This window comes from Salminus brasiliensis, chromosome 5 (assembly GCF_030463535.1).
Source record: "Salminus brasiliensis chromosome 5, fSalBra1.hap2, whole genome shotgun sequence".
Taxonomy (NCBI): Eukaryota; Metazoa; Chordata; class Actinopteri; order Characiformes; family Bryconidae; genus Salminus; species Salminus brasiliensis.
In genome coordinates, this window is record NC_132882.1 from 25,242,077 (window position 1) to 25,261,921 (window position 19,845).

Sequence of the window (19,845 nt, forward strand, 5' to 3'; positions counted from 1 at the left end):
GTGTGTGTGTGCGTGTGTGCGTGTGTGTGTTCATGCAGGTGTCACTCTCTGACTCATTCCTCTGGGTCACTGTCTGATAGTCTGTCTACTGACCTGCTGTCTGTCTGCTGACTGACCTGCCACTGCGTACAGTAAAATACTCTCGCTGAGTCACACACACACACACAGGAGCTTAAACTGAACGTGAAAATGAGGCAACCGTCTCACATCTGCACATTCACTCATTTTCACAGACAACAGGTCTAAACACACACACACACACACACACACCACAAAAAAACTCATTTATAGCCCAATATGGATACCATGGTTCAGAAGTCATTGGTTGCTCCCCTGAAGAAGCTGACGAGTTGTGTGACTGGATCTGCAGAGCAGGACATCTGGACCAACCACAGGCCCAAGCAGGGGTCCAAGTGCATGAGTTTTGTACCACGTGCGAGTCACACAAACAATTCCACTGTGCTCCGAGCCTACCAGGCCGACCTGGACAGAGAGAGGTGAGAGCTGGCAGCTTCTTTCCACATTGTTAATGGAGTTGTTAATGGGCATGTTTATGCTTTAGCTTCTGACTTGATTTTAGTGTGTTTAGTCTGCTGCTAGTCAGTTCCTACAGCAGCCTCACCACTTTACCTTATACAGTGGCATGCAAATGGGGACCCTAAGTCTAAAATTCAGTCACTGTACTGTTTAGATTCAGTTAAATTCATCCTTATTGTCAATATACTAGTACCGGGTTGTACAGTACAATGAACACTGTTAGGCTAATGTGAATTTTTTTAAGCTTTCGGTCTGACACTCTCTTACATGTAAAGACAATCTGACATTACAGTCATCACAGATGACTTGGCAAAGATTGAGAATCATGCAAAGTCACTATTTAAAAGAGTTCAACTAGATCCATTTTGAGATTATTTCCCAAAGAAACAGAAGCAGGTTTTGGCCTCGGCAACCCTTGTGTGAGCAGTAGTTTGTTCAACACAGATGCATGACTTTAGCTGCGTTCTGTCTGGTGCTGGAGAGAGCTCACCTATTGGTTATTCACAACATCCATGTCACATTTTGCCTTAGCTATCGAGATGACGGGAGCACGCTGCAACTCCAGCAAGACTCGCTTGATTTTATTCCAACATTGGAAATTTGTTTGCGACAGCGAATCATTTGAAAGTTTCCAGTGCAGTAACAGATAAAAGATAACAGACAGTAGTGCAACAACAACAGACACAAGACAGGGACCTACATATTCACTATACTCTATACAACTGGAGTTCATGCCCAAACATTATTTTTGTATTTTCATTTTCAAAACATTTTTAAAAGGCTCCTATATTTTCATTGACTTGCTGGTAATCCAGAAAAGCCTTCTTTGATGTGGAGATATGTGTAGGAGTAGAAGCCAGAATGACCTGAAAAAACATGTAACCTTTGTCTGGCTTCTACTGCAATGTGAACAAAATGAACTTACATTATGCTTGATGAGCAACCATTCTCCTAACTCACATTTTTATTGTCACAGACTGTCATATGTTTACTGTCAGGCTTAACTCAATATGTATTGTTGATAAAACTGAGCTGCAGAAGTAAAATATGGGAAAATGAGAACTTTTAACTAGGCAAAATTGAATTAACTCAAAAACACTTAGTAATTCAGTTTAAGTTCTCCTGCTTTTAATTTGTTTACAGTATAGTTTTACTACACTACACTATATACCAGGGGCTGCTCCAGTAAAATATCGTCATGCCTCAGATAATCATGGGGGGAAAAGTCAACACATCAACACACATGGGCTATAAAGGAGAGATATCAAACATATAGCCTGTGGTATTTGGACTAGCCTGATAAAGGTTCTAACCTAGTAAAACAGGCAATCAAACTCAGTGGCAGAACTGATCAGAACACAACTAGAGACGGAGCACTAACCCACATATTCAGTCAAAAAAAGGATTTCTGCTTTTCATGCAGACTGTTGAAGCAAATTGGCTGGGCTGTGCCCACCTTAATTCTATGCGTGCCCCCAGTAGAACCAGTAGTCTAGAAACACCCAAGCTATATACACATGAAATTAACTAATGGAAGTTTACATAGGACATTAAAATGTATATTTAATAAATATTCATGCAAGCAATTGAATTGAAAAATTTAGAGTAAACAAAAAAAAATGGATCGGACAGACAGTGAACTGACATGAAACAAGCACAGGACCTGCCAAGGACACATAGACACTGACAAGAAACACCTAAGGAAGATATTGAGAGGGCAGGGCTACAAAGAGTCCCAGGTAGGACCACTAATGACAAGGCGGGGTTAGGTCAAAAAAAAAAAAGAAACAGACATAAACAGATCAAAATGGCACAAACAGGACAAAGTGTGACTGGTATGGCATCTTCAATTATTGAACTGCAAAGAAATTCCTGAAAAAAACATGTTTTCAATAAAACTACAATAAAACAACAACTTATAATGGTATTTATTGTGCTATTATTATTCACCAGTGATGAACAGAGCAACTAGATGTCTCTAAACCTGGCACATATTAATATAACACATTATATCTGAACCTTTGTTAATGTAAAGGTTTTCTTATTTATTGTTTTAGGTTTGTCACATGTCCAGAAATGTCACAGGTTTTACAGCACAAATGTATAGGTGTAGAGATTTTGAGCAGTTCTGTTTTCGTTTCTCCAGATCTTGAGCTTGAAGGGGTTAGGCTACATTTGGTGGATGAGGACAGAGATGATGAAATATCACAATATGAAAATAAAAACTCTTGAAAATTGTTTGCTCTAAAAACTCTATTGCCTTTCTGTGTGTGTCTATAGGAAGCTGCGTGAGGCCATGAATGCTCAGAAGAATGCAGAGAGGGCAGCCATGAGGGCCCACTTTAGGAGGAAATACCAACTTTCCACGGTTAGAGATACACACACACAATCATAGCATTCTTTACCATTAGTGAGCAACAAGGTCCAGTGATACACTGCATTCCTTCCTGCTGTCTGTTAGTATTAATACATATTAATGAATAATCAAGTGATAAGCCATAGCAACAACATAGGTATATTTGTATAGTGCAAAGACACACTTGGGGGCTTTAAACAGCACAAACGTAAAAAAAAAAAAAAAAACACATAAAGGACATTAACTGATTACCTAAACACACAGTGACAAAATACATAAACAGATGAGAGATTAGAAAACACGTGAATAATGATGTAGATGGTAATATGGGAGAACAGAAGTTTTGGGTATGGCAGGTGTGTAATCTGTAATCTGGCGGTGTCTGACGTGTGCAATGTACTACAGAGCAGTAGATCCAGTTACTAACCTGCAGTCCATCTGATTCTGTACCTGCTTTACCTGCTTCTTAAAGAACAGTCTGGCGAAAAAAAAAGAAACCCAAAAGAAATCAGCCAACTGTACTAAATATAGCTGAGACACATTTGGATTCCAGAGGTCTTCTATATTGTTTGAGACTAATGTAGTTAACAAGTAAAGGAAGTTTACATTTCACTAGCTAGTGTCATAGGACCATCTGAAGTGGGAGGGAGCTGGACTATCTGAAGGAATATATGATGTATCGAAAATACCAATAAACAGTAAAGTTTAACAGTACTTTTTAGTACTTTTATACAATCTAACTCAAGCTGAAATATAAATAGAGGAATTTTACTGGGATAATATTTCACTAAAGATACCTGGACCTTTTGTCTACCACTGCACATGGGATACACTGTTATCCCTAAAACACAGAGCTAGTGCTAAACCAGTCACCAGCAGTCATATTGAAGCCTGAATTTGGCTGTATTCACTTTAATACATCCAAGCTATAAAAGGGTTCTATGTGTATAGACCTACATAACTGTTAAAAATATACTGAATCAATGTGTTTCTGTCAATCTGAAGAAACTTTTAACAAGGCAAAGAACCATTTAAGCATTCAAACTCTTCTTTTGAGTTGTCATTGCTCTATATAGAATCGATAATAGTAGGTCATACAGTATCAGAATGAGAATCTTTACAGTTCTGATGATTCAGACATGCTGTTTCTGCGGATGTCGGATGTGGGAGCTGCAAATAATGTTACACCAGAGTTGACCGTGTTCCATTTAGATCATTTTTCACACTATTTCAAAACATTTCCAAAAACAGTTAGCTAAAAACCTGTCCCAGGTTAGCATTGTTAAGAATAGGAAGTAGGAAAGTAGGAAACTCCAATTGAATTTTTTTACTTGAAACTCAGAATATCCAACATCCAAGTTCAAAGGTAACGCAACATAAGTACCCCACCACATCTCCATTGCTAATTAGTTCCATTTGCTTCATAACCCTATTGCAAAACTACAGCAGAACTTCAAACATTGCACATGTCAAAAACATTGCTTCAAGAAACACTGTGTGAGTCAGTGTTCTTCTAAGTTTGTCCTCCACCTGCTGTTAGCTGCCTCTGCCCGTTTCACTCATTTTCTCCTAATTCCTGCACAGAATGCCAAGGACACCAGCCACCTGCAGGCAGTGGGTAGTAAAGTGGCTCTCCCCCGTGACCTGGCCAAGATGGTGCGGTCCGACGGGCAGGCAAAGGAGGAGAGCTCCACAATGCTCAGTGCATTCCAGAACCTGAGCTTCGACATGGGACTGTTCTCAGGCAGCAAGCAAAACACACACACCAGAACCTCCAACCATGCAGGACAGTGCAAAGTCATGTGACAGCTCAGCACGGCTCGGTTTATAGAGTGTAAATAGACTGTTTGAAAATGTGGAATATGATTACAGGAGCAATGTGTAGGAGGCCTCATTCACCCAAAATGCTCCACATTTTATGTAATACACACCAAAGAGCAAAATGTTTGGACGCTAAACATGAATATTGTATAATGATAATTGCAGCTCCAGTCAACAAAAACAGGGTGGTGTCAAACTTCCTGAACTGTGAAGTATTTTAACATATTTAGGCTCAAACTGATATTTGACAGTATGTTTGTTTTGTACACTTTACATACTGTAGCTACTTACATACACACACACATACACACACACACACACACACACACACACACACACACAAATAGAAGCCTTTGAATATTTCATATCATCATAAGGACATCAGTTGACTTCATTTTCTAAAAATATTTTTCTTTGTTATTTATTTATTTATTTATTTATTTTTTATATTCAGCTTCAGCTTGTTCAAAAAGAATCTTGTAAGTGTAGTAATTGTAGAGGTGAACTGTGAGTGTTTCAGAGGTAATCATGTTGTTTTGTGTGAGTGTGTATTGTGTTTAACTCCATGCAGGGGCTAAATATCCTCACAAATATCATTAAAAAAGAGTAACAGCACCCCTTTTGGTTTCAAATAATTCTATTCCTGGTTCAACTTTGAACAGTGCTCAAAAATGTGGGGGTCTGGGCACGGCTAGAAATCAAAAGGAGCAAACAGAGCCTATGACTAAGATGACGTTTTATGGCACTAATGAGTAAGTCAGCCAAGTCAGGAGAATTTGGAATTTGAACATGATTTTGAAAGCACTAAACAATCTCTCACAATGCACTTGTGATTTCTAGTAAACATCGTAGTTCACTACATCAGCTGAATGTATACCAAAACGCATTGTGGGTCTCATGTCGTGAATTTCACATCTTCCATGTAGTTTGTTAATGGGAGGCTTATGCTGCTAAGCAGTGCAATGGTCAAAGATTATTCCATAACCAGCACAAAGCTTTTACTGATTCAGGAGTGTACAGAGATTTTCATACGGCTCTGACACTAACGTGTTTGTTTATGAGTCTGATGATGATGCAAGTTGATGACAAGGAAGTGTCGGGATTCCCTTGTGACCGTTGCGGTCACAGCCAGAAAAAAAGCAGTAGTAGTTGTCTGTTACCTTAGTAACCCAAACACGGCCATGTCTGGGCCAAACACGTGACCCCCAAGACATTGGCCCTTATCTGCTCCTCGGATCTTGGTGCTCAGGCATGTGGTTCTGTGTGGTCTGTTCTCTCTTATAGTCTCAGCACAAACACACATACACACACATCCTAAATAATAATATTCACAGATTATCTGTAGTGTGGAGAGCATATAATAATATAATAATAATATAATAATAATATGAAATGTGCAATATTTGCCGTGTGGGGTGGATGGCAAATATTTGTGTAAAACGCTATGTTTGATGTCATGCCTGACAGACGGTCAAGCAACGAACTCGGCCAAGCTGAACGGAACTCGTCAGTAATGTTTCATCTCAAGGTTGTGTTGCTATATGTACGCCCCTCCAGCCCGTTCTTTTCAGCTTTGGCTTCATCCACAATCTCGTCTTCCTCTTGGCCTTTTCTGTGCAGAAAGCACTCACACCCATAGCAACAGTTTGCAAGAAACTCCTATGAAGTTTTGAGGATTGTAGCCATTGGTTGAGACTCTTGTCCATGTGCATAATCAGAAATGTGTGGTATTTCAATTGTGGAGACTCAGTCTCTAAAATTAGTTTTTTGTCTGCTTGTCTCCAGTTCAATGTCTACACACACATAGGACCAGATTTCAGATATTTGCGTATGAATAAATGTAAATACTGTTGTAATACAAATCTATAATTCTCTAATTTGATTTAGAATCTGTAATGTCATGACGTGCATAGTACGCTACATAGGGAGTATATAATGTGTAATTTGGGATTAATCCTCTGTATTTTTTTCCTTCTTCATGGCGTTTTAGATGTGTCTCTTTATAAGGTACTGTTGCCTCATACAGGGTCTAGCATGCTCATGCAAGCAGTTTTGTCTTTGTGTAGACAGAGATATTTTTAAAATGGAGGAAAGGAAAAGGCCTTACAACATCCAAGGGCAGAATCAGTGAGAAATGTCTATGTGTGGGATGTCTCATAGCATCAGTTAGGATTTAAAAAACTGTAGAGTGGACAAGGCATAAGCAGAGTGTTTTATTGAGGCAGGTGTGGAAAAAGCAATTATTCATGCCTGTTACTAGAGTAATAACAAACACTTAAATCCTCATAGACTGTACATACTTGACAAATGTCATCATCATGGGGCGGGCATATTTGTTGGCTGCTTTGCATATTATGACTTGGCTTGGTTCTTTGGTAGTAAGCCACATTATCTATGCCTATAGCAGAGTTGAATCTACTGGGGTGCGGCAAAGGCTGATCTGACCACAATAAGGATGTTGTTTTGATGTTTTGTGATTATTGTCATTAGAAGTGATAAAAGTTCAACAACACTGGTGTAATTTATTTTTTATAAAACAATAGATTTTAAGTTTTTAATTACACAAACTTTAAAAATGAAAATTCTGATGTTTTGGGACACTTTTCCAGCCCTTATGTAAAAAATAATGAAGATTCCCATGAGGTTTAGGTGTGTGTATAGAATGTGCATGTGTGTGTGCGTGTGTGTGTGCGTGTCTGTGTGCGTGTGTGCATTCATGTCTACCCTGTGACTTTGAGAACTGTTTTGCTTCACTTGAACTTTGACTTTTCTTTGCAATAAATTCTGCATTGTGTCAGAAGTGTGAAAGAGTGTGTGGAGGGAGGGAGGGAGAAACGAGCTGTAGAAAAACAGATGTGGTGTTAAGCTGAGGAATGGAAGGATGGAGAAGCTGTGAGACTGAGCGAGAGGCAGCATGATCACCTCGTCCGTTCGTCCGGTGGCATGTCCAGCACTGAGCAGAATGCTGTCGGCCTCGGCCGTGTGTGCTGGAGCTGAAGGAGTGGGTAAAGCTGAGCAGAGGAGCGGCGTGCGGAGCTTCCAGCAGATTCCCCACACTGGCAGCAATGGCTGGATCAACCTTCTGCGCTTCTGGAGGGAGGGAACCTTCAGTGAGCTGCACAAACACATGGAGCAAACCTTCCATATGTTTGGACCCATCTACAGGTACTGGTACCAAACACAGGTACTACAACCCAAAGCTAACCCAACACTAACCTAACACTGACTCAGAGCCATCTACAGGTACTGCCATCTAAAGCTAACCCAACACTAACCTAACACTAACTCAGACCCATATACAGGTACTGCCATCCAAAGCTAACCCAACACTAACCTAACACTAACTCAGAGCCATCTACAGGTACTGCCATCCAAAGCTAACCCAACACTAACCTAACACTAACTCAGACCCATATACAGGTACTGCCATCCAAAGCTAACCCAACACTAACCTAACACTAACTCAGACCCATCTACAGGTACTGCCATCCAAAGCTAACCCAACACTAACCTAACACTAACTCAGACCCAACTACAGGTACTGCCATCCAAAGCTAACCCAACACTAACCTAACACTAACTCAGACCCATCTACAAGTACTATCACCCAAAGCTAACCCAACACTAACTTAAACCCATCTACAGGTACTACCACCCAAAGCTAACCCAACACTAACCCAACATTAACTCAAACCCATCATTAGGTACTACCACCAAAATCTAGTTCAGACCCATCTACAGGCACTACCACCCAAAGCTAACTCAGACTCACCTACAAAGCCAGTCTTATTCCATCAATCTAATGCTAACTCAGCACTAAACCCACTCAACACTTGGACCCATCTACAGGTACTGGAACTCAGTTCTCTCTCTCTCTCTCTCTCTCTCTCTCTCTCTCTCTCTCTCTCTCTCTCAGGCAGTATCTGGGTTCTCAGTGCAGTGTTAATATCTTGTTGCCAGTGGATATTGGTGAGCTGTTTCGCTCTGAGGGTTTGCATCCACGTCGCATGACCCTACAGCCATGGGCCACACACAGAGAAACGCGCAAACACAGCAAAGGAGTCTTCCTCAAGTCAGTATCACTTTGTGTGTGTGTGTGTGTGTGTGTGTGTGTGATTTGATGTCTCTGACTGTGTGGACTCCACAAGACTTCAGAACTTGTCCTATGGTATCTGGCACCAAGACGTTAGCAGCAGATCCTCTAAGTCCTGTAAGTTGTGAGGTTTGGCCTCTATGGATTGCATCTTTGAGTCTTGGGTGCACCTGACCCAGTTCAGGTGTTTTGGTAGGTACTGATCGCTGCATAAAAATAAAAAAAAACACAAGACCTGCCTGATGTTTTGGAGATGTTCTGACCCAGTCATCCAGACATCACACTTTGACCCTTATCAGTGTCAGAGCTCAGATCCTTAGGTCTTGCCCATTTATCCTGCTTTTAATCACATCACCTTCAAGAACTGACTGTTCACTTGCTGCCTGATATAGCCACCCTTCTTTTAGAAAACCTTTCATTTTAACCATGTCCCCAATATTTAACTATGTGTGCAGGAATGGAGCTGAGTGGCGTACTGACCGGCTGCTGCTGAACCGTGAGGTCATGATGAGTTCGGCTGTGCATCGCTTCCTGCCTCTTCTGGATGATGTAGCGAGGGATTTCTGCTGTTTACTGCACCGCAAAATCCAAACCGAGGGACGAGCGGGGAATGGGCACCCCAGCCTGACCATTGACCCCAGCCCTGACCTCTTCCGCTTTGCTCTGGAAGGTCTGTGTTTCTGATCTTTCCCATGGACCCCCTAATTATGAATTGATCCAGGTCATTCTGACCTTTCAATCTCTCTCCTTCTCTCAGCCTGTATTTCTTTCAGCCACTGTCTTAGGCGGCAGCTGTGGGAGATGTAAGGGGTTAGATGAACATTGTGCAGATATAAATAAGCTGACTTAGTGAAGTGTGATGGCCTGGTGATATTTGTCTTAGCTGTGGTCTTTAATGTGGTAGCTCTACATGACACATTTCCTCTTGTCTTGCGCATGAGTGTGTGTGGGAGGGGTAATTAATTGGGTTGAAGGTGTGAGCTTTTGCAGTTGTACTATTTCTGTGCCACTAGTTCTCTGTTTTCAGGGAGAGAAATGAATCATACTGTAATGCAGCTCTCCCACCTCTCCCTCATTTAGAGAGAAACCACTTTATAGACAATATGGCCAAAGCAGTTATATGCTGACAGGCAGTATAGTAGTGCTATTAATAACAAAAAAACAAAAACAAAAAAAAAATCTGAACGTGTATAAGAACAATCACTGGCAATACACTATATGTCTAAATGTCTGTGGACACCCCTTTTAATGGGTGCATACAGATTGTCTAGTCCCCGTAGAAAAGTATTGTCAGTAGAACAGGACTCTCTGGAGTAGATAAACATGGACCAACTGGCTCTATGCCTAATTCTAGGCCTGGGTTAGATGGGTAAACAGCTCCTCAGCATTTAGCAGTGGAGCAGTGGAACTGTGTTCTCTTGAATGATCCAATTATGAGTTAGGAAGTTGGGGGTGAGGTTGGATTTACATTTACATTTACATTTACATTTACGGCATTTAGCTGACGCTCTTATCCAGAGCGACTTACAAGGTTACTCGTATTACAGAGGTGGGCCAATGTAGTGTTAGGAGTCTTGCCCAAGGACTCTTATTGGTGTAGCGCAGCATAGTCACCCAGACCGGGAATCGAACCCTGGTCTCCCACATGGTGTTGTTGTAACGCAATGGTAGGTGGTGGTGTTATCTGTTGGATGGTGATCATACAACATCCTGACCTCACTAACACTCTTGTAGCTGTATGCAATGAAATCCTCACAGCAATCTTCCAAAATCTAGCAGAAAATCATCCCTGGCCAGAGACTCATACTAAAGCAGGAAAAACTAATTTTTAATACCCTTGATTTCAGAAGAAATAATGAATGAGCCAGTGTCTCAATACTTTTATCCATGTAGTGTATCTTTAGTCCTTAAAAACACTGATACACAGTTCAGATATCTTTATATTTGTCATGATTGATTTTCAGAAAAAAAACTATGAATAAGCAGGTGTCCCAATACTTTTGTCCATATTGTGTATAAATGCAGACATACAACAAAAACAAATAAACAATCAATTTCAAACAATCAAGCAAAGTAAATATAAACGGGAGAACCCCCCTCCCCTCTCTCTCTCTTTCTCTCTCAGCAAGCTGTCATGTCCTGTATGGTGAGCGGATCGGTCTATTCTCCTCTGAGCCTTCGCAGGAATCTGAGTGTTTCATCTGGGCAGTGGAACGCATGCTGGCCACCACACCCCCCCTCCTCTACCTGCCCCCTCGCCTCCTGCTTCGCCTGCATGCCCCCCTGTGGACCCAACACGCCACTGCATGGGACCACATATTTAGCCATGGTGTGTATTCCCAATAAAGGAATAATAAAGACCTTTTCATGCAGGATAAGAAGCTTATATTATGTCTACAGTATAAAAAGTCACACTGATGCCACGTCAGTTATAGTGGTATTTCTGCAGGAAATGCTCATTTATTATTATATCGTAAATGACTCACGCCTATATACTTTTCATCTGCATCATGGTGGCTGTAATGCAGCTCCATATAAACAACTCGCAGTTATTTTCAGATATTATCATCTTAACTGGTAAAGGGAGTGGTCAGTGTGATGGTCTCTCAACCACTTAAAGATCCTCTTATTGCTAATATGTCATCAGAAAATGCAGCACAGTGGGAGTCATTCAGCAGACTAAGTTCACAATCACAATTTTCTGTAGCTTTCTCCCTGCCTATATCATTTCTAACCTCTCTCTCTCTCTCTCGCTTTATGTCTCACTCTGTGTAGCGGAGGCTCGGATTCAGAGGGGTTACCAGCGACTGCAGGCTCAGAGTCAGGTCGGTTATGCTGGAAGGCCAGTAGAGGGTTCAGTGGGGCAGTTTCCAGGTGTGCTAGGGCAGCTGATGGAAAGGGGGCAGTTACCATTGGAGCTCATCAGAGCCAACATTACAGAACTGATGGCTGGAGGAGTCGACACGGTGAGTCTGCAATCAGAGAACACACTCAAACGCTCATTATCATGGTGAATCTGATTGCACTTTATACGGCTGATGGGCCCTGCTGGGATTGTTGTGTAAATGAACTGCTTTGGAGGTAACCACTTCAACCATCTATTTTTACCTCATTTATCACTCACTTACACACTCAGAATTGAATCTAAGTGTCTTTTATTGACATTGTCCGATTTCTGTTATAATCCTTAAAATGCATGTGCCTGTATGTAGGTCCACACTTCAGTTCCTTGCAGTTGCACTATTGAAATGGAACGAAAGGAATACCTAATAATAATATAATGTTTTTGAAAACAAACCAAAATAAAAAAACATTTACAAATAATGCAGAGTGGACCAATTAAAAAAGAAATTATTTAAAGAATTTCGTTTTTTCTAACTGAAAGTAAACAAATGTTCTACAGGATAAAAGCTTAAATATGACATATTTCACAACTTCTATATGTATTTGCTGTATTAACCTTCTGTATTGGAAAAACATGTGTAGGATAACATTTTAAATATACCATAACCTTTGCACATGCCCACAGCTGTTTTCATTTTTGTTTAATTATATATATATATATATATATATATATATATATATATATATATATATATATATATATATATATATATATATGTTAATACACACATGTTTGCGAATACACAGACATCATATTTATTATTTTTTTCAGACAGCAGTTCCTCTGCAGTTTGCTCTGTTCGAGTTGGCGCGGAACCCCGGGGTACAGGAGCAAGTGCGTGCACAGGTGCAGGCCTCCTGGTCAAAGGCGGAAGGAAATCCCCAGAAGGCCCTACAGGGGGCGCCACTGCTGAAAGGAACAGTAAAGGAGACACTGAGGTGGAACACAAAACAACTAGTTCTGAAAGAGCATATGAAAGGGCTTTACTATCTTAGAAAAGAAAGAAAGGCCGTCAGTCAACAGGACCTTTAAAGTGGGGTTAAGGCCATTCCAAATAAAAGTGAAAAATCTCTTTAAAATAGTTTTGTCATTTCACAGTTCACAATTGTAAATGTAATTTAATTAACTAATCAATTAATTATCATAATATTGATTATCAGAGTCTGGTGTGACTGGTGTAGAATTATCCACCCCCTTCAAAATTAGACCTATGCTTGAGGCACAATTCAAATTTTCATTAAAACAAAGAGCCACCCTTTTCAACCACACAATTTACACTCTTATGCAACATTTTGGGCAGCCTTGACGAAATGACACATTTTGTCTATAGTACAAACAGCCTCTGTAACTTAACATTAACCACAATATCCTAATGTAATGTATATTTACTGTGCAGTTTATAACACAGTTATAAACAGCTTCACAGTTGGCAAGGTGTCCTTTTCATGAAATGCTGTTCCTTTTTTCCCCAACGTACCTGATTGTGCTGAATTGCTGAATGTGGCCATATATTCTGTCTTCACTTCATCAGTCCACAGCACTTGTCTTTAAAACTCATCTGACTGTCTAGATTTATATTTATATTTATAACTCTTAAACATTTTGTGATAAGGTGACAGCTAACCAGGTTTCTGCAAACAACACAGCACATTGGAATGGTGCAACAGCCTCTTGACCCACTTGACTCGGCTGAACAGGTCTTGGCTGTCAAATGTGGGTTTTTGATGTGTCTGTCCTCTCAGTCCTAAGATCTAATATTGACCTCCACAGTTCCCCTGAACTGCCATTTCTTAATAACAGTCCATATTGTAGAAACTGCAAGGTATACATGCTTACAGCCTTCCACTGCCTTGTGGGGATCAATTGCTTTTGGTTTCAGATCTTATGATCTGACTCAGGCCTGATTTACTACTTGAAGTTTTGAGAAGGCCTCAAAACCTTCACAACACATGGAGTACCAAAATGTTTGCACAGGCCACATTGATCTTTTACATTTTTCTTTCTTTGTAATGAAGGACAGAGTAAGTGTGCGTTGAGATTTGCTGAAAATATGATGTTCTTCCATATTGACTGCTTCTCAATTTTGAAAAAAAGACTAAATGTGTCATTTGGCCAAGGGTGCCCAAAGTTTGCATAAAACTGCATATGCTTTCAGTCAAGGTTTAACCTGTTATCATTTTATTATTATGTGCACGCTGAATCCAAATGATTGCAGTGAACAGCCTTGAGAGGTCTTAAAGAAAACGTAGTGAACATTAACTAAAATTAGCTTACCATACCCTGATAGCAGAGATGGCCACACTTCCTTTAGCCAGTGAGCACTCGGGTTACGTATAGAAGATACAAAGTTCAGGAGGCTGGAGGCTATAGTGTAGCTTCAGTAGGTGCCATGAGGGCAGCATTCCCAATACCAACTATGCAGACAAGCCTCTAGAATCCAATAATATTGTTTATAAAATAACAACATCATTTTACATTGACTAAATATATTTTGAACAATTTACAGTCATTTCCCATTGATTTACACTTTGGAAGTAAAAACAGCAGGTCCTACTTGCTATTAGACTACTTTATGTAGGCTAAGGGCTCGATTTGAGGTGGGATGTAAGAGGATAAGGAAATCATAGAAAATCACCCTTTATAAAACTGCTGTCTCGATTTCCTTCCTTATGGACCCTTATGTGATTATGTGATTTCACTCGTTTGTTGTTTATTAATGACATTTTAACTCCAACCATATTTGTGATTTACCAAGCTGCCGTATAGAGATGTAGCTCTATAGTCATTGTGTAGTTAATGGCCCAAAATGGCCTTTAAAATGTATCATTTTTTAGATTTGCTCACTGGGCAATCTGATCATAGCTGAGGATGAAATTTTCTGTGTGCCAAAAAAGGACAGAAGCCACATAGCATAACATAGTTTTATCACATCATGTGTAATTATTCCCGAGTCTGACTGGGTAGTGTTGCTGTCCTCTCATTGTGTCCACTCAGCACAATGTGCTGTTATTAAGCTGAAAAGCTTTTAGCCTGGACCCCTATTTACTTCCACAGGTTTGTCTTTCTCGAGTCTTACCAGTCAAAAAAACAAGCTGATGCCTTTCTTTCTGATGTGTGATTAGCTTGAGTTTGGTAGCCAGATGAGATTTTCCAGTTTGTTTTTGAGGGAGCAGACTACGGAGAAAAAAGATCGGAAAATATTGCATTGCAATGTATGTACATATATATCTGCCTCACTGATAGAGAAGGCCATCCAACACAAGATGAGTTTTAGGACTGTCACCTGTTATAAATCATATCAATAAATGCAGAATTATAAACAGAGGTCGAAGAGCTTGGGTGTAGAAACTGAAGTCTGCATATACTAAATGTCACCATAATCAAGGACTTGGTCAAAAAGTTGTCAATTCATAATTTGTGTTTTTGTGTGTGTTGTAGGCTGTATCCTGTGGGCATCACGGTGCAGAGGTACCCCATCCGAGACATTGTGCTTCAGAATTACCACATACCAGCCGGGGTGAGAAATGCACAAAGCTGTAATCTAACAGAGCACTGAACCACATTGTCCTTATCTAGAAGCAAAGAGCTTAACTAGCATTAACTGGAATTGTTTAATGGGTGATTCCACCATTTGCATGCTATGGTTTCCCCACTCAATTTATAAATATGTATTTTGTTTGGACCATGCTACTAGCTCATATTATGTGGAAAGAGACTGTAGGAGGGAAACCTTTGTGCTGGAGTTTAGACAGTTGCTTCTTTGAGCTAGAAGGCCAGACCTATAGAGATTTATAGAACTTTGGATTTGGAGAAGGAGGGGCTTCAGACATGCTCCTCCCATAAAAATTCATCTATATCATAACTCCACTAAAAATAAAGGTAAGAGTCAAACTAATCTATGTGCTGTGTTCACTTCCAATGACATTGTGATATGAACCAATGGAGTTTCCTTGAAAGTATGACCACGTTAACAACATTTTAAGTCATTTTTTTGTTTAAAACTGTTCTGTGGATATTTAGATTGTCCTTCATGTTGACACGCTATTAACATGAATGCTAATTATCGAAATTTTATGTATTTGCCAGTACCATGCTAAACTAGTCATCTTTCAAACCTGTTACTCTGTCAGTAAAGAAACCTAAAACCTAGTAAGGCACTTTTGCACAATTTAAAGAATAGTTGCTGTTTATTTACTTTTACATTTACATTTTTACATTTTTCAATATGTTAAAGCAACACTATGTAGAATTTTACTATAAAACAACAGCTTCAAAATCATGATGATACTCCAATGACATGTAATAACGACAATAGTATTGCTGCCGCAGGGTAGCGTAATGGGGGCAGTTCGGACAATTCTAAGAGCCTGTGACTGACAGAGGCCCCAAAAAAATATTCATTGAGTATTTTGGTCTGGGCCACACAACTGTCAGAGTTGGGGGCCCTTTTCAGGGGGCCCAAAGTCCCACTCAGCATCCCTGTTCGCGAGAACTGTGTAACACTGCATAACTGTTATATTTGTGTCAAATCTTGTAATATTACTGTACCACCTCCGTCCACATGCTTCTTTAACTTTCAGTGACAGATCTCTATCTCTCAGCTCATCCAGAAAAAACATATTCTTTAGTTTTGGTTCAAAGCACAAATTTCACTTCCCAACTGAAGGGGGAGCCCAGTTTTCCATAGTGTTGCTTTAAACATAATTAGAAATAAAGCTCTAAAACAGAAAACGTTTGTTTCCTGTAGAGGCTTTGTTCACTAATTTACACTTGTAAGACACTGATCCTTTTAGAAAACTGTCCCTAAGCCTAGACTGGTGACCTTTTTAATCATATACTGAGAGAAATGTGTAAAATGTGAGTTATCCATTGTGGCTTTGATGCTATTAGCTATTGTTTAGGAAGTGTGAGGTTCGATTTGCAGTTCCTCTCTCTGTCTCTACAGACACTGGTGCAGGCGTGTCTATATCCACTGGGTCGGAGTTGGGACGTGTTTCAAGAGCCTGCACGTTTTGATCCTGGTCGCTGGGGGCCGGGTGGTGAGGAGGGGGCAGTAGAGGCGGGCACCAGGACGGGGTTTCGCTCATTGGCATTTGGCTTCGGTGCGAGGCAGTGCGTGGGCAGGAGGATCGCAGAGAATGAGATGCAACTTCTGCTTCTGCATGTGAGTATGACTAATGGCTCAGGGGTTCAAGGATTAAAGCTTCAGGATGTGTAGTACAGAAACAAGCCAGAAGAGAGAGATGAGGTATTTGTGATGTTTGTGAGTATTTGTGGTTGTGCCTATTAAGACGGGGCTTAATGGGTGTGTTTGTTTGTGTTTTGTAGATTTTGAGGAACTTCCGCTTGACCGTTTCATCAAAAGAAGAGCTCAAAACCAAATACACACTCATCCTCCAACCAGAGTCTCCGCCCACCATCACCTTTACCTCTCTCACACGCAGCTTATCAGTTGATCAATCACTCAATTAATAAAACACTCACATAACAAACAACATTTCTTCTGTACGACCCAAAGCAAAATGATCCTTTAACTCTTAAATTGGCTGTAAAATATCAATAGTTTTTTCATCACTCTTTAGTTTTCTTTTAATTCATTGGTTTTGGCCTTCAGTAAGTTAGGAACTGTATCGAAATGGGGAGGTTCTTTGTGGGGCATCATCCTGGTGTTCAGTATACAGGTACACTGTCCTTGACTTATTTTGACTCATCAGTTCATCAGCGAATGACATGGCAACTGTTATTACATCTTAGTACTAGCTAGCACGTTTATGAATCACACTGAAACAGGTAGAATCAGGGCCCCAGAGAGACAGAGCCTCTCAGATTCAACCTGCATGTACTTGTGAAGCCTTGTGGTCTTGTTTTATACCAAATAAATTGTGTTTGTGTGGCATACAAGCCTGTAACGTGTTCAGTCATTGATTTAATAATTTTTTTAAATAATTTTAGCTACATTAAACACATCCATCTCCAAAAACAGCTTTTACACTCTTTAAGGTCAAGATGCTACAAAGGGTTCTTTGAACGACGGCACAAACGAACCATTTGTGTGAAAGCATTTCTTCTGGAACCAGAAATGTTCTTCTTCTGTGGCATCATATAAAGAACCATTTGTGGCACCTTTGAGAGAAAATTGATTAAGCTACTTTAAGGTGCACCCATTTTTGACCCAGACCTCCGACGGAAGCAAAAAGGTTAAATGAAAATATAGGTTTCGAAATCTTACTCCAATGAAGGTGGAAGTATAAAGCCAAAAGACATCTTAAACAGTGTGAAATCTACTTCAGTTACAGCAGTTGACTAACGTTACAACCACTTGACTAGCTATGTTTCCAAAGCGCTTTTCCCCATGGCTATGTGTGCACCCAGTAATGCTTGTGAACAGAAAACTATATGTAATATATAATATATGTTAGAAGTTACGCCAAAAAGCTCAGCTCTTAATGCTAGTTAATAAACAGTTACAGTCAGCCACTTGCTGTCATATCTACGCTGACATGACATGCTTACGCCGATGACACTCAACTCATGCTCTCTTTCCCACCGTCTGACACACAGGTTTCTGCCCGCATCTCAGCATGCTTCGCCGACGTCTCTTCTTGGATGGCGGCTCACCACCTCAAACTCAACCCCAGCAAGACGGAGCTGCTGTACATCCCGGGAACTGCTGGACCAAGAAACGATCTTGCCATCTCCTTTGAGAACTCACTGGTCACTCCTTCTACAGAAGCCTGAAGCCTTGGTGTAGTCATGGATGATCAGTTATCGTTCTCAAGTCATGTTGCAAACGTAACTCGGTCCTGCAGATTTCTTCTGTACAACATCCAGAGAATTCGACCCTTCCTCTCTAGAGAGGCCGCCCAGGTGCTTGTTTAGTCTCTCGTCACTTCCAGACTTGATTACTGCAACTCTCTTCTGGCTGGTCTCCCTCTGCGCACCATCAGGCCCCTGCAGCTCATCCAGAATGCAGCGGCACGGGTCGTCTTCAATGTCCCAAAATTCAGCCATGTCACTCCACTGCTGCGTTCTCTCCACTGGCTTCCTGTAGCTGCCCGCATCAGATTTAAAACCCTGACGCTGGCCTACAAAGCCAAGAATGGACCAGCCCCTCCGTATCTGATGGCAATGGTCAAAAGCCGATCCGCACCAAGAGCCCTTTGAGCTTCAAGTACTGCTCAGCTGGACCCGCCATCCCTCAAAATCCGCGGAAGACAAGCGTCCAGGCTTTTTTCTGTCCTGGCACCAAAGTGGTGGAACCAGCTTCCCCTGGGTGTCCGAACGGCCGAGTCGCTCACTGTCTTCAAACGCAGACTGAAGACCCACCTCTTCAGAGAGTACTTGGACGAACAGTTCTATGGTCGCCTTATTGTCTTGTGTTTAGCAATGTCTAAGCTTAGCGGTATCTTTTGAATTATTAGCCTATTCCAACTAGCGAAGGTTTTCTTGGGTAAATAGCAAAGCACTTTGTAAGTCGCTCTGGATAAGAGCGTCTGCTAAATGCCATAAATGTAAATGTAAATGTAACCCCGTGCTGAAATTTGCCTGCTTACAAGCCAGGAGTAGGGTGATCAAGTTAGGAGGTGAGGGCAGCAACGCCACCGGAGCCGCATGCTATGGCCCCAATCTTGAGTCACTGGATCAGACAGGAACCTCCCTAAATTAAATAATTGAAAAAAATGTAATTGAGTAAAAACACACATAATCATTATTTTGTTCAGTACTTGAGTACAAATCTGCCAAAATAATACTTACATACCATACCCAAATATAATTACTCAGGTATTTTCACCACTGATACTCTCTAGAGTAAAGTATTGATCCTAATAATATGCCACAGTCTGAAACAGCTGCACACCAGCCAAACTTTACCACAACCACTGTCAAAAGCATTGGCTTGAAGGGCAAACCAGGGCTGTGGTGCTATTAGCTATTAGATTTCAGAGATTCTCTCTGTTGTTGGAGTGATGGAGCTTCATTTAATACCTCTGGGATGAGTTGGAGTAGCGTTTGAGATCCAAAACAAATTATCCAACATCTGTTCCTGACCCTCGCTGATGCCCCCATTACTAAATGCAATCACATCCTTTTTGTGTTGTATTTTCTTCAGCTACAGAGTATTCATAGATCCAG

At 40.8% G+C, this 19,845-nt stretch overlaps 1 protein-coding gene across 1 annotated transcript; it reads left to right on the top strand.

Annotated features, from left to right (window-relative positions):
- Positions 1 to 297: 297 nt before the first annotated feature.
- Positions 298 to 17,184, top strand: cyp11c1 (cytochrome P450, family 11, subfamily C, polypeptide 1). Its single transcript, XM_072679175.1, has 12 exons — positions 298 to 497; positions 2,818 to 2,905; positions 4,478 to 4,695; positions 7,628 to 7,879; positions 8,631 to 8,786; positions 9,263 to 9,477; positions 10,933 to 11,136; positions 11,583 to 11,773; positions 12,484 to 12,650; positions 15,151 to 15,229; positions 16,658 to 16,876; positions 17,041 to 17,184. Exons 1-12 carry the CDS (start codon positions 298 to 300, stop codon positions 17,182 to 17,184), a joined length of 2,133 nt encoding a protein of 710 aa, XP_072535276.1.
- Positions 17,185 to 19,845: the final 2,661 nt, after the last annotated feature.

Bases quoted from the DNA above. Each gene is read 5' to 3' on its own strand.
- cyp11c1 (XM_072679175.1), top strand. From the start codon at position 298: ATGGATACCATGGTTCAGAAGTCATTGGTTGCTCCCCTGAAGAAGCTG. The intron at 498-2,817 runs GTGAGAGCTGGC...GTGTGTCTATAG, and splicing joins GCCGACCTGGACAGAGAGAG to GAAGCTGCGTGAGGCCATGA. The intron at 16,877-17,040 runs GTGAGTATGACT...TGTGTTTTGTAG, and splicing joins TGCAACTTCTGCTTCTGCAT to ATTTTGAGGAACTTCCGCTT.